Source organism: Gouania willdenowi, unplaced genomic scaffold, assembly GCF_900634775.1.
Source record: "Gouania willdenowi unplaced genomic scaffold, fGouWil2.1 scaffold_412_arrow_ctg1, whole genome shotgun sequence".
Taxonomy (NCBI): domain Eukaryota; kingdom Metazoa; phylum Chordata; class Actinopteri; order Blenniiformes; family Gobiesocidae; genus Gouania; species Gouania willdenowi.
Window position 1 is genome coordinate 209,700 of NW_021145173.1, and position 15,221 is coordinate 224,920.

The 15,221-nt window shown below is 40.8% G+C and overlaps 1 protein-coding gene across 1 annotated transcript; it reads left to right on the forward strand.

The window, feature by feature from the left end:
* The first annotated feature begins 7,194 nt into the window (after window positions 1–7,194).
* LOC114460160 (trace amine-associated receptor 13c-like) lies at window positions 7,195–8,309 on the forward strand. The gene is made up of 2 exons (XM_028442200.1): window positions 7,195–7,377; window positions 7,499–8,309. The coding sequence occupies exons 1-2, from the start codon at window positions 7,205–7,207 to the stop codon at window positions 8,307–8,309; spliced, it is 984 nt and encodes a 327-aa protein (XP_028298001.1). The 5' UTR covers window positions 7,195–7,204.
* Window positions 8,310–15,221: the final 6,912 nt, after the last annotated feature.

A 15,221-nucleotide genomic window follows, 5' to 3' on the forward strand; every position in this document is an offset into this window, starting at 1 on the left:
AACTGAATAAATGGATTACATTAGTTAATTGGGTTTCAAATGATCAATATACCTTTCTAAGTCATTTTATAATATTTTTAACATTAGGTCCATGTGGACACCAGAATTTTACTAAAATGTGAGTAAAACACTAATAAATGGATTAACTCTTAGCTGCTGCTAACACACTATAGAGTTGAGGTGAGTGTGCTGACATGTATAAAAAGAAAGAAAGAGAATATTGATATTTTTTGTAGTAAAACAAAAGTAAAATGATGAAAACAGTAACAAGTACACACAGGGGTGGGTGGACCATCATGAGTACCAGGAGTTTTCTTGGTGGGCTGATCAATAACGGGCTGATGAACAGCTGTTTTTTCCTTTATGTATTATATATTTCAACAACGCTGTGGCAGCACAAGGAAAAAACAGCTAAAATGGAGAATGTAAGTTAATCAATGAAAAGGCAGAGAAATTAAGAGACAAGAAATATCCTTCAATGGACACACAATCACAACGCCAGCCACTATGACTTTTTTGAACAGGTGTTGTGATAAATTCTGTGACCCAACACAATGATGATTCTTGTCCACTCAGTAGCACCAGGTGGTTGAAATTAGTGAGTAAATACAAACTCCAGCCACTTTGTTTCAGCTATCAACAGTCACAATCAGCTACCAGAGCTGGTGGTTCATGGTGGCTCCACTGGAGCAACTGGAACAACCATTTAGTCTGGTCACCAACTGTGTCACAACAGCCACTACGACTCTTCTGACCAAAAAAGCAGCTAATGTTTAATTATCTCCTGCCTGCTCTGAAAGGACTTTTAAAGTAAATAACCTGACTAAACTTTTACCATTATAGATGATCTTTAATAGAGTTTAAAATGTGCGTGACCTGGTGGTATTCCTACGTACAGATTTACAAATTGCTGCACACATGTGACTTTTCTGCAAATAGAGTTTAGCAAAAGTCACAGAACTCATCCAATCTAGGCCCAATATTTACAGATCACATATCAAAGTACATTTGCAAATACTTTAGCTACAATAATGGTCCCATAGCATATACCTGATCATCTTAAATGTGTAAACTGATCTGTTTTTGGCAGCTAATAATCAGCATTTATTGCATTACATCTTTATAAAGTATGCATTTTTTAACAGATCTGTAAATATTGGGTTGATACCTACCTGTACTACAGTGAACATTCTCCTTTCATGAATGAAAAACCTTAATGTAAATTAAAAATGTGAGATGTGCTGCTTTTTTGTTTTTGTCTCTGAATAAATGTCTCTTTGCTCCCAAATATCAGACATTTTGAACAAATGTTCTCCTTTGGGGGAAATGTCAGAGTATAGAGCCCATGTTCACTAAGACCAGTAAAGGCAATGATGGTGGTTTCTCTTAAATGAAGTGTTGTAATGATTACGGGAACATGTTTTTTGTAAACTCAACATTAAGCTAGTGGAGGTCGTGGGATCTTTGGACAGGATTTAACTTGTGGATGGAGATCTGTCAGTTTTCAGAGGGTCACATGCATTGTTTACAATACTGATAAATGTTACTTTCTCTGTTTGATTCAGTTTGTTTCAGATTAAAAACTGGTGCTGATGAAAAGATTGAGGGTCAAGCTACCTGCTTGATGATTTTCAGATCATGGCTGCTTCTTGGTAGAAGTTATGATGTTTTGACACAGTGGGACTAAGCTCTGACATAACGTAGGATAAATGTGTTACCCAAAGAAATATGTTAATGCATTGATACAGTTCATAAGGTATGTTAAAGTTTAAAAATAAACAAGTTAAATATATTATAAAAATATGGGTAAAAATAGTGTTTCATTCATGTTTAACAATATTTCATAACTATTAAAAGTACCAAAGTATAAGTTAAAAACATGTAAAGTATAAGATGCCTTTGGTGTATTTTATTTTTGTTTTATTGTGAAGAGCTAGAAGGAAGTGCTGTGTATACAACTGCTGCCAGTCATTTGTTGTATTAGCTTTACATGAGTAAAAAACCGGAAATGATAGGCAAGGAGATGCATTAGCTTGACCGCGAGTACCGGAGTAAAAAAGTTGAGATGTGTGCCGCTGTTTGAAAGAATAAGTGAGTTTCTGGACCGTTTACCCAATGGTCGGTGATGTACACTTGTTTCATGCTTCCTGGAGGATTACCTATGGACTTTGTCAGCCCGAGATTGGTCCTGCAGTAAGGTATTTCTGAGACTTTGAAACGGGTTAGCGCACAGACTTTAACATTCACTGGCTAGGTGGATGCTGCACACGAGGAGTAGTTTAGCTAACTCAGCTTGCTACAAGGACTACTTTTCATCATTCCGGCCTGGATGTGAAGATTAGTCATAACTGAAGTGCTTAAAGACTGCCAGAAGAGTGTCTTTGGGTGTATCTTTTCTACGGACATCACTCACGGAAGACTAGGCCTGGACCAGCAGACGGAGATTCCGCCGCCATCTTAGAGCAAACTTTGCCTCCGCCGCCATCTTGGAGCAAACTTTGCCTCCGCCGCCATCTTGGAGCAGACTTTGCCTCCGCCGCCATCTTAGGGCAGAGTTTCTTCTCACTTACACCTGAATGTGAGCCACACACTGAACTACTGAAACAGGTACCCTTTTTATTTGTTTTGCTCACAGAGTGAAGTGGCCATTAAGTTTTGGGCCTCACCGCTCCCAAGCATCACTCAGGCCTGCAACGACTAGGTTTTATTTGCTAAATAAGCCGGCTCGTGTGAGTGTGTGTGTGATTGGTGAGTGGGCCCCTCACATAACACCTATTATAGTACATAATCTTACAGACAGAGGTGATCTTGTTGCAGAGATGTGTATATTGTTTGTTAATATGTTTAGTAAAGTATAAGATCACTCTTAATTTACAGTTTGGTCATTTTGCATATTTACAGGTGTGTGACTGTGATTTGATCATTGAGTGTGTTAAAGGTGTAATGAGAGTTAATATAGCGTTTAAAGAGTACATAGGACTTAATAGTTAGTAAAATAAATGGAGTAGTTTATTTTTATTAATCTTTAATGGTATAGGAAGAACTGAGGAGGCCCTTACCTGATATAGTGGGTATAGGTGGGCTACAAATGAAAAACCACCAGTTTGGATTATTTACTTGGTTTGAATTTAGGAAGAAATTATTGATATTAAACTCCATTTGTATACAATCTGTCTGTGACAGCATCTGATTAGAAAAAAAGATAGACCTCAGACTCAAAGATACATGTAATATTTAATGTTCACATATACACTATACCTGTAACCTTTCAGTACCTGACCTTTGAGGTTTGACTCTGGGGGCTGTTCACAGGTAGAGAGAGGATTCATTACATCAGATATCATAGTGATAGAGAACTACACTGTGTGTGTGTTATTCTCTGAGGCCACACCTTGTATCATTACCTGCTGACTCAGCCTCAGTCCCACAGGGATTGGTCCAATCAAAGGTGTGAAGAAAAACAAAGTAAACACATGAAGGTAAACCCAACCATCCATTCAACCAACGTGTTTCACTGAGCAACAACATTCTTTAGTCATGTAACCATGTTGCTCTCCTGATAATAAAGAGTCTTCTCAAATTATGATGCAAGAGGATGGATTTTGTGTGAAAAAGTAGGACTTTGCTGTCACTGAACATTCCTTGAGTCAGCCAGTTTGTAGGTTAAAAAAGACCCATTCTTTGCATTTCAGCCCTGTTTTAAAGGCCTGGAGAGGCCATGATGTAAGGGGAGGAAGCGGGAAAACCATGCTGGACCTCATCTTTGACCAAATTGGTCAGAAGCTCCTGGACTTTGTCTGTCAAACTTGTGAATTCCAGAGAAGAAGCCTTCATCATGCATAATAATTGAAACATTTTCTTTGAAAGATGAAGTGACGATGCTTTAAATTAAACTAAAGTAGCCTCTCAAATGAGAGGTGAAATGTCCCCAAAATAAACTTCAAGTCCAGTTGCTGCAACTGATATCAAATCAAGAGAAAGACCACAACCATCATACCACGTAAACTCAAATGTGCAATGCCTCCAGTAGTGTTGTACTCAAGACCACACTACCCAAGACCAAGACTTGCCCGAGACCAGAATGAACCAAGACCACAACATGACCAATGGCCAGATCTTCAAAAGAATTGTGCTGCGTTTACAACAGGAAACCACAGAAAGAATAACATTCACACAGCATACGTAAACCATGATATAAACACAAACTGTTTGACTTTATGTAAATGAAGGAATACTCATAAATCTTGTGTAAATATGCCACCTTTGTATGGAAAAAAGGCCTCAGAACAAATAGCACCTCATCCACAAACACCAGCGCTATTTGTCACCTACAGTTAGAGCAGCGTAGTTAATTAAATCAGTTCATTTTCACCTTCACTCTCTCCCACATGTAAATGCAGTGCTTTAAGTGGGCCAGTATACAACTCCTAGCACCTTACATATCTTCTGAAAATGTTCTCCTGGGTGAATTAAACTGGGACATGATTAATCCAACTGACATAGTATTGCAGCAATGTAATGCTTTAAACCTCTCCCACATTATATCTGAGTCTACCAGACCCAACCCCAAATCACCCTCATCCTCCACATTAATTGACTTTATTCTTACTAATGCTTTTTCGAACTATCAACCTGAAGTTTTCAGCCAAATGAGTGACCTCTGTCTCATTGTATGTACACATCCGATTGGGAACGCTCTTAGACCGGCAGAAACAATAGCTCTAGAATTGGCCTGTTTGATTGGCTCTAGACTTGTTTTGGGAGCTCACACAACCTCCTTAATCCTAGAACATTTTACCCACTCTAGGGTCTGTCGGTGTGAACGCACCTTTAAATGACAAAAACTTAAATATATAGTTTTAATCTGAAGTAGATGAAAAGATTGATGAAAGTGTTGAAAGTAAAAGCAATATATATTCATACATTGCATATTTTAACTTGTATGAGTGGAACCATCTTGGGTCCCTCAGCATTTGGATTTTCAAGTAGGTTTAAACTAGTCATTCTGAAGATAAATAACCCCTCTAAAATTAAAGGAACAGGATTAGTGTGGCTTATTTCATCCAGATTATTTTTTACTGATTGTCTTTCATGATCTGGTGGAAAAAAAACGGCTCTGTTTCAATATACCATACAAGTACGAGAGAAAGTCCCAAAGTTGCGTAATGTGTAGAGCAGGTGGTGTCTGTGGGAGGTCCAGTCCTCAGGTCAGGCCTCCACATCCCTGTGTTGAAGAAGGAATGGGGAATGAAAATTTAGTTTTTTTGAGACTTGATGAATTTGTCTGCTGTCATTTTTGCCTAACTTCACCACTATTATCATCAGGAACCATCTAAACCGGTAGTTATAGAAGCTGATCCGCAGAGATGGTACTTCCGTGTCTCTCTCTTTTTTCTTTTTTTTGTATCTCTCAACAACCTGCGACAAATTATGCACACACACACACACACGCACACACACACACACACACACACACACACACACTTCTTCTTCTTCTCTGCAGTTTTACGGTTGGCAACCAGGCAAATCTGACATTGCAAATCCGTTATTGCAAATCCATAATTGCACACCCTTGAACCAAGCAGCAGCCATGTTGAAAGTCTCAACTTTGTCTCTCCCTGAACTGCAGAGATATTTGAGCCACAGACACTCATACAGATTCCTTGCTTTATAGATATGTTAGTTCATTTTATTGCTTAAATGTGACCATCAGCAACACTCCCTAAGGAAGGGTAAGAAACATTAAAGGGAGAATCTAAAAAGTGAGGGCAGTGTTACACCTTGGTGAGGGGAAAGGGAACAGGGAAGAGGGAGTAAGGGTAGGAAATGTAAGGGGTGGGGAAGAGTCGACTGTTTTAAGGTGAGAGTGAGATGTGATGCTATAGTTGTGCGTATTGTGCTAATTGTGTTGTGTAATCAGTTCAGCCAGTCTGGTGACAAATGTGGAGAAATGTAAGGTGGTGACACATCACTCAGCTTAATTATATTGGTGGTGGCTGTGAACAGAGGGAAGGAGTGAGTGGTTATCCCTAAAACTGGTATTTGGAATCAACGTGTCTCCAGTTTAGCCCAGTACGAGTTTATCCCACTGCCCAAGGCCAGTGCATCCATGACCAATGTTTGTGCAAGAACCGCCTCTGCGAACCCAGGCTCCGCCCTGGACTCAAAGGTGCAGCCAGGCCGGCAGCAACATCAGGAGCCAAGGAGCTCCAGGCCACACCTCCTGTGTGAAACCAACTGACAGTCGCTACTAGGCGAAGTAGCATTAGCCTAGCGTTAACAAGAACCTTGCATTAGCATTAGCCTAACAATAGCATTAGCCCAGCAATAGCTTAAACCTAGCAATAACATTTACCGAGCACTAAATCTTCCAGTGCCATTCACGTAATATTACGTCATTTCAAATCCAAACGCTCAGTGCCATTCACGTAATATTATGTCAATTACATTTTTTTCACAGAGATTACGAAAACACACCCTGGCAGAGGTCCTTCATAAATATCTAAGCTGTAGTGTTATGTAGTTACCAACTGGTGCCCTGAAGGTGGCAGCAGTGCACCTTTAGATGATAGATTAGCCACTAATGCTACCATTAGCTAAGGAGGAAGAAGCAGGGACGGGGGAGATTATTGCGCTATGAAGTGATATTGTGAAGTGTCCAGCAGCTCACAGCTCCATATACTAACACAGAACATGAGTGGACCTGAGTAGTTTATTGATAATGTTGCGATCGTGAGATAAAACCATCAACTAACCGGGCCAAACGGCTCATCTCTGCGTGCCGGGAAGAGGAGGAAGTTACGTCTGTGTGACTGACGGGGGGAGGAGATACAAAATACAGTCAGCAAAACATTCAACTGTGAGCCAGATAGCAAAATAATAATGTTGTCATCAAATGTTGTTATTTATTTATTTTTTTTATAAGGAAACCAATGTTCAGATGTTATAGTTTTCAATAAATCAAAAAAAAAAAAAAATGCCTGCTCCACATGTTTGGAGAAAAGAGTTAAAGTGATGCGTCTGATGCTTCCACAGGGAGCTAATTTAAATAAAGTTATTTCAGCATTACGTAATGTGTAGAGCAGGAGGTCTCTGAGGGAGGTCCAGTCCTCAGGTCCAGCCTCCACATCCCTGTGTTGGAGCAGGAATAATATATCAGTTGTTCATCAGAGAGGCTGAGGCAGATCATCTTCTTCTCCTCACTATGAGCACACCTGATGAAGCTGAGCTCTGCTATCCACACCTGGGAAACTCTTCATGCAGGAGGATCGTGCGTTCTCACTCAGTGTCTGTGCTCCTTCACATCATCCTGTCCTCCATCTCTGTGCTCACTGTGACTCTCAACCTGCTGGTCATCATCTCCATCTCACACTTCAGGTATTGACATGTTCTGTTGTTTTATGACTTGTTATGTTGTTAGACTCCTGCTGTTTTCTGCTTTGATGATAATTGTTGTATCATATAATGATATCAGTGTGTTTCTCTCTAACTCCTCCAGGAAGCTGCACACTCCCACCAACTTCCTCCTCCTCTCTCTGGCTGTGTCAGATTTCTCTGTAGGGTTCGTCTGGGTTTTTATGATTTTCCTTATCAATGGCTGCTGGTTTTTAGGTGCAGGCTGGTGTGTTTTCCATTCTGTTTTAGGTTCTGTTGCCACCGCTGTTTCAATAGGAACTGTTGTGTTGATATCAGTTGATCGTTATGTGGCTGTTTGTGATCCAATGCACTATCAAACTAAAGTCACTAAAACCAGAGCAAAGATGTGCATTATCCTATGTTGGGCTGGTTCTACTATCTTTCACTGTCTGAAGCTAAAGTCTAACATAGAAAATCCAGGTCAGTTTGATTCCTGCACTGGAGAATGTATGATTTATATCCATCCTGTTGCTGAAATTGTGAATGTTGTTCTCAGTTTCTTCATTCCATTCAGCATCATAGTGGTCCTGTATGTGAGAGTGTTTATAGTGGCTGTGTCTCAGGCCCAGGCCATGCGCTCTCATGTTACAGTGGTGACACTTCAGAGTTCACTGAAGGTTAACAGGTCAGAGCTGAAAGCTGCTAGAGCTCTGGGTGTAGTGGTTGTTGTGTTTCTAATGTGTTTAACTCCATTTTACCTTGTTGTACTTACAACAGGGTTTGGAGTGAAAAGTCCATCATCTTACATTTTTGTTATAGGTCTGTTTTTCTTCAACTCTCTGCTTAACCCTGTGATCTATGTGTTTCTGTATCCCTGGTTCAGGAAATGTGTGAAATGTGTTTTTTCTCTTCAGATTCTGAAGTCTGGCTCCAGTGAGGCCAACATACTGTAAACATACTGTAAAGAGGAAAAGTCAGGGACAATGTGCTGCTGGGATTTAATACAGTCACTGTAAAACTGTGTGATGAATGTTTTTAGATTTATGTTTACTTTAGCCATGAATGAAAAGAAAACACCTGCTGATGTGTTGTTTCTAGAAAATTACATTATATTTGATATTTTGAAGTCAAAACTGTTTATCATTATTAAAGTTAAAACCAACTTGGGGATAATTTACAGTGACATGATATTGTTTCTGAGGAAACTAATGTGCATTAATCACACAAACACTCTTGGTGGAGTTATTGATCTAATTTTCTCTTTCATCTTTCCAATCAGCATCATAGTGGTCCTGTATGTGAGAGTGTTTATAGTGGCTGTGTCTCAGGCCCAGGCCATGCGTTCTCATGTTACAGTGGTGACACTTCAGAGTTCATTGAAGGTTAACAGGTCAGAGCTGAAAGCTGCTAGAGCTCTGGGTGTAGTGGTTGTTGTGTTTCTAATGTGTTTAACTCCATTTTACATTGTTTTACTTAAAACAGGGTTTGGAGAGAAAAGTCCATCATCTTATACTTTTATTTGTCTGGTTTTCTTCAACTCTCTGCTTAACCCTGTGATCTATGTGTTTCTGTATCCCTGGTTCAGGAAATGTGTGAAATTTGTTCTTTTTCTGACTCCAGTGAGGCCAACATACTGTAAATATTATAACAATTTGCTTATTTTGTTTATGCTTGAAGATTTGTCATGACAGTGAAAGCTGGTGGAGTGAACTATATCGAGAAAAAAAACTTTTAAGTGATCAATCTGTTGTTGTTTCACAGACCTGACATGTTTTTATATTTTTATGTAAAACTGATCTGAAGAACAATCAGAAGTTGCTGATGTAGAGATAAATGTGCACCAATCACATGCACAACAGGTTGATTTCTGTAGAGTTCAACAAATGATAGAAATGACAAAACATACATATTTCATATGTGAATAAAACACCTCATCTATTACAGTTTGTTTAAACAAAGCATAAAGTAAGTTAAAGTTAGGCAATAGTTTATTAGGAACAATGAAATAAATCAGCAGACTATCAAATATGATCAGATCACACTTTACCTGTTGTTTACAATGTTACTTTTATTGATTTATGAAATAAAAACTATAACTGTGAAATAAAAGTGAATTGTGTCCTCATTTTTGGGAAAACACCACATCACACAGCTGTTCATTAATGTATTGACTTACAGTAAAATGTACAGATGAACAGAATAACACAATATGATTAAACATTTCACAACAGTTTTATTTATCTCAGTATAAACCACCAGTAAAAACATCAGTTTTTTTGGTGGAGGGGGCTTTAAACTCAATAGTCTGTACAGTACAGACTATAAGCTATAAAATAATTAATCCCACAATGAGGAACATTTATAATCATTGACAATGAAAAATAAAATGACACCTGTGTGCAGTTGGAAATATGATGTTAATCAAAATAAAGTATAAAGGTGAAAAAGTGTCACTGACAATAAGAAGAGATAAGAAGAAAGGAAAACAATGGTTTGAAATAAAAAAAAAATTATAATTCATAATTAAATACGTATGAACTCAGTTAGCCTTATTGAGTGTGTGAGTAGAAAGCACACTGGTGTGTAGTATGTAGTGCAGGGATATTCAACTACATCTTGCTGTGGGCCATAATGTTGGAAGGCTATGGTTTGTGGGCCAGACATTCCTGGCACAGTTGTTTTTTTTTTTTGCCTTATCTGCACATGCTGTCTAAGGTCAACACTACCTGTAGTGCACTCTTTTTAAATCAACAATGCATGTTTTTTTAATTTTTTAAATTTAATTTTTTGCAATTAAATGAACTAGTGTAGTCCCCGTCAGAGGTATGCATTCATATAGTGGGAGGAGCTTAAGTAGTGTTGTCATTAATGTCCAAATGAGTATATGTTATGAAGGTTGGATGTACAAAAAGGTGTACATACTCTGTTACTGTGTAGTGTTATAAAGGGGTTTATTTGCAGGTGCAAAGTAAAAGAGTGTGTGTTTGGTTTACCTGGTTTAATTCTATTCAACATGAACATGATCAATGTGTTTGTTTTTTTTTTTTTACTCATTTTTATATTTTTTTAGTTTGGTGTATTTTTCTGTAATGTATGTTTTTTGGAGTCATGTGTATTGTTGTATCTGTTGTTTTTTTGCACATTTTTTCTGTAATTATAGTTTTTTGTTGCCGTGGTACTGTGATTCTGGAGTTATTTTGTGTGTTTTTGTATCTTTTTTGGTGTAGCTTTGTGCATTTCAGTTGTCATTTTGTGTATAAATATTTATTTTGAGACATTTTGTGTGTTTTTGGAGCCTTTTTGTATATTTTTGTGCATTTCTGTTGTTGTTTTGTGTACTTTTTGTATAAGTATTGTATAGTTTTTTGTTTTCTTTTACTCATTTAGTATATTTTTATTATAAATACTGTCTACCTCCATCTCCGTGTTATCCCTCACACATGCGCGTCATGCACATAATCTGTCACAGGTTGTTGAGAAATTAAAAAAAATTTAAACAAAAGAGACATGGAAGTACCACAAAAAATAAACGTTTTACAACACCAAAGTCGCAAGTATATCCTGGTGTAGTGCACGCATGCGCATTAGCCGTGTGTGTGTGTGCTTACATTGTAGTTGCCAGCATCTTAACACATGGAATAATATAAGAAGAAACACTCACCCTTGCACAGAAAAAACAATAATCATAGTAGAGCCGTGTTGTGAACCCATCCACTCACAAAAATGTTACATTCCTCTGTCTGAAGAAGCAGAATGTTTGTGATATGGTCGGCTAATGGCCGTCAGCAAACCCGCCGCCCACAGTCATGAGACGGAGGAGGAAGTGAAGTCCGTAACCCACGATTTAAAGGAAGTTTGAAATCACGGGAATAATTTTAAATAACCATAAAATATTAAATAACCATGAAATATTAACTTGAATCACTTTTAGCAGTACAAAAACTTTTTAATATTGACCTTTTTTTTCTTTGAACCCAAACAAACTGCGACAGTGTGATGTCATGAACCCAAAACTGGAAGTAGCACGTTCGATACTGCGCTCATTACTGAGAGGGCCGTAATTTAAAATGTAACGTTTTGAACATTTTGCTACACCAAATTACTCCAAAATAACAGATACACACACTTGGGGTATTTGGAACCCATTGACTAAGTTACAGGTCGAACTCATACCGTGTCGGGGAGATATTCGCTCCACACACACGCACGCGCGCGCGCACGCACGCACGCACGCACGCACGCACACACACACACACACACACACACACACAGACCTTTTTTGCTTTTAGAGATAAATTAATTTATTTTATTGTATAATTGTGACCATCATCGGCCCTCGCTAAGGAAGGGTATGAAATACTGTATCTGAGGGAGGATATAAAATGAGGGCAGTGTTATACATTGGTGAGGGGGAAGGGAACAGGGAAGAGGGAGTGAAGGGAACAGGGAAGAGGGACTCAGGGTAGGAAATGGAAGGGGTGGGGAAGAGTCAGGAACAGTTCAGCCAGTCTGGTGACAAGTGTTGAGAAATTGAAAGTGGTGACAGCACCCAGCTTTGGTATAATGGTGGTGGCTGTGGACAGAGGGAAGGAGTGAGTGGTTTTACATCAGGTATTTGGGACCAATGTGTCTAAGATTAAGCCTAGTACGAGTTTATCCCACAGCCCAAGGCCAGAGCATCCATGACCAATGTTTGTGCAAGAACAGCTTCTGCGAACCCAGGCTCCGCCCCGGGCTTGTAGGTGCAGCTTGGCCGGCAGCAAGAACGGGAGCCAAGCTCCAGGCCACCCCCCTGATGAGCGAGCAGCCCCTCCTGATGCCTGAGAGACCGTAGGCCCAGAGGCAGCCACCGCTTCCACACACACACGAGAAAGCCCCAAGGAGCCAAGGACCATAGCATTAACATTAACGTTGGGCTAACATTAGCATTAGCCTAGCATTAACATTAGTCTGACAATAGCATTAACCTAGCATTAGCATTAGCCTGACAATAGCATTAACCTAGCATTAGCATTAGCCTACCATTAGCATTAGTGTAACAGTAGCATTAGCCTAGCATGAGCACCTGCTCTCCTGTTGGGGGGCTCCTGTCAGCCCTGGATACTGGTGGGGGGGCTGTGGCCTTTGCTTGGGGGGCGGGCGTTGCTGCGCCGGGTGGGGTGGCTTGGGATGGGTTTGTTGGGAGGTCTGGGGTGCCGCGGGGGGTTTCCGGTTGTGCTGCTCGGCGCGTCTCTGGGGCCCGCGGTGCCGTGTGCCCGTCTGCGCCGTCTGCCCTCTCCGGTGGCCCGCAGTGCGAATGGGCCGGGCTCCTACCAGACAGGCCTCCTACATGGACACTTCATATCACTCACTCCCAGCTGGTCTGGCTCACCCACTTGTTGCACCACACTCACATACCCAACCCTTGGGGGGCTGGATGATGTGGCTGGGGGTGGAGGGGGCCTCCGCCTGCGCAACTAAGTAGTGGCGCAGGGGCGGCACTCCCACTTCTGGCTGCCCTACTTATCCCTCCAATTTTTATTACACCTCAACACACCACCCCCCGGAGGGGGGGGCTGTCTGGGGCACATTGCGCGGGCGGCATCAAGGAAAGGCAATGTGGCGCGCTCTGGGGTGCCAGGTCGGTGTGCCTGGGGGCCGGCGGGGCGGCTTGCAGCATCCCCTTGGTGCCCTCGGCGACTATGGGCGTGGTTGTCGTCCCTGGGGGTGCTGCTCTCGGTGCTGCTTCCGTTCCGGGTCCTTCTGGCCTGGGGTCCGGACCCTGCTGGCTCTGGGCCCACCGGCGCCCGCCGGCTGTGCGTTCCGCGCGGCTCTGGCCGTCTGCTGGGCGGGGGCCTTGGCTCCTCTGCTGGTGTCTGGGGCGGGCGGCTCTCTGGGCCCATCCCTCGGGGGGTTTGGTGCTTGAGTGTGGGTAGGTGGGGGGGTGGATGCTGGCGGGTGGCCTTGGGGTTGGGGGTTGGGGTCGGTGGGGGGATGCGCTGGGTGCTCGGCTGCTTGGGGCTTCCTCGGATATGTGTGTGGGAGGCGCCATGGCTGCTTCTCGGCCTGGGATCTTGGGGGCATCTGGGGGGTTGCTCGGCCGCGGGGGGGTTGCCTGGGGCCCCCGCTCTTTCTGCTGGCCTGGCTGCATCTGCGGGCCCAGCGCAGTTCCTGGGTTTTCAGTAGCGGTTTTTTGCACATATACTGGTATACGATGCACTGGCACGCCTTGGGATGTGGGACAAAACTCATACTGGGCTTAACCTTAGACACGTTAATCCCAAATACCTGCTTTAGGTATTACCATTCACTCATTCCCTCTGTTCACAGCCACCACCATTATAGCTAAGCTTCACACTTGTCACTATACTGGCTGGATTACACAACATAATAAGCACAATATATTCTACAACCTCACATCTCACCCTCACTGCAAAACAGTCTATTCTTCCCCACCTTTTTTATTTCCTACCTTGAGTCTCTCCTCCCTGCTTTTTTTCCCCTCCCCCTCCCTCTCCACTTAGGTGTAACACTGCTCTCCCTTTTTATATCCTCCCTATAATAAATGGTTTCTTACCCTTCCTTAGGGAGGGCTGGTGATGGTCACAATTAAGCAATAAAATAAATCAATGTATTTTATTGCAATAACAAAATATGCATTGCTGTCTCATAATGATTGCACTTCCTGTGGTGTTGACCTTTGACAGCATGTGCAGACAAGTTAACAAAAAAAAAAAAAAAAAAAAAATGGTGATATTTGATATAAATCTAGATAATTTTATTAAATAAAGTCTGACCAGAAAGACAATTCTGGGTTTAATTTGCTGACACTAAATGCCACACAGGAACATTTATTAACAAAAATCAGCGACTCCTAAAACTAGTATTTTGTTTCATATGATGTATGAAATATTATAGTTTTCTATATCGCCAAAATAGAAAACTCAATACATCTTGAATCTCAATATATCGCCCAGCCCTAATTCCTAAATTATAAAACAGTCTAAATAAAAACATAAATGTGTATATGAAGCACATGTGTTTATTTAATATACTTACAGTTTATATACAAATCAAAACGTTGCATATTTACTGTTAATTTTACGTTGCTTGTCTTTAAGTTAAAGATTAACATTTTATTTTCATTATATATTTTTTGATAATTTCTCATCCTCACTCATGTGGTTCTCTGGTATTCACTAATGACTTATTAGACACATTTATTACAGACTTTACATTATTTAACACTTTATAAAACAGTGTATATTTGTGGAGCTTGTGATTGGCTGATTTTTCATGGTGACGTCTTCATTCATCATCTTTTCTGAGTTGTTTCCAGGTTTGTTGCCGCTGTCAGCACTAATCTCGCGAGGACTGACACTCAGGCCATTTCAGGTGGCAGTTCTCACAAGGCTTGTGATGGCGTTCAGATTAGTAAGGCATCTTTTCATTATTATTACAATAAAATATGGGATATTTACGGGAAAATACTAATCCGGGAAGATGGCGGAAAAGAGGGGTGAAATACGGGAGTTTCCCGGCCAAAACGGGATACTTGACAGGTATGTTTTAGACCTACATTACATAAATACATTTTGTTTTATAATGTTAAAATATCAAATTTAATTGAAAGTTTGTTTTGTGGGGTGGAATTGCTAGCTAAAACGTCCAACCCTCCTCATTTATCCGGGCTTGGGACTCTGAGAGAACCAATGACATCAACATCAACAAAGGAACTTGCTTTATTTGAGAAAACCTGTGACATCATCTACAATTTTCTCAACACTGAGTTAATCTGCAAAGCTGTATTTAAGAAATATTTAATGAACGGTGTCAATAAAGTCCAAACAAATCTGATGTTGCACATCCTTGAACCAAGCAGCAGC

Bases quoted from the DNA above. Each gene is read 5' to 3' on its own strand.
- LOC114460160 (XM_028442200.1), top strand. From the start codon at position 7,205: ATGAGCACACCTGATGAAGCTGAGCTCTGCTATCCACACCTGGGAAAC. The intron at 7,378-7,498 runs GTATTGACATGT...TAACTCCTCCAG, and splicing joins ATCTCCATCTCACACTTCAG to GAAGCTGCACACTCCCACCA.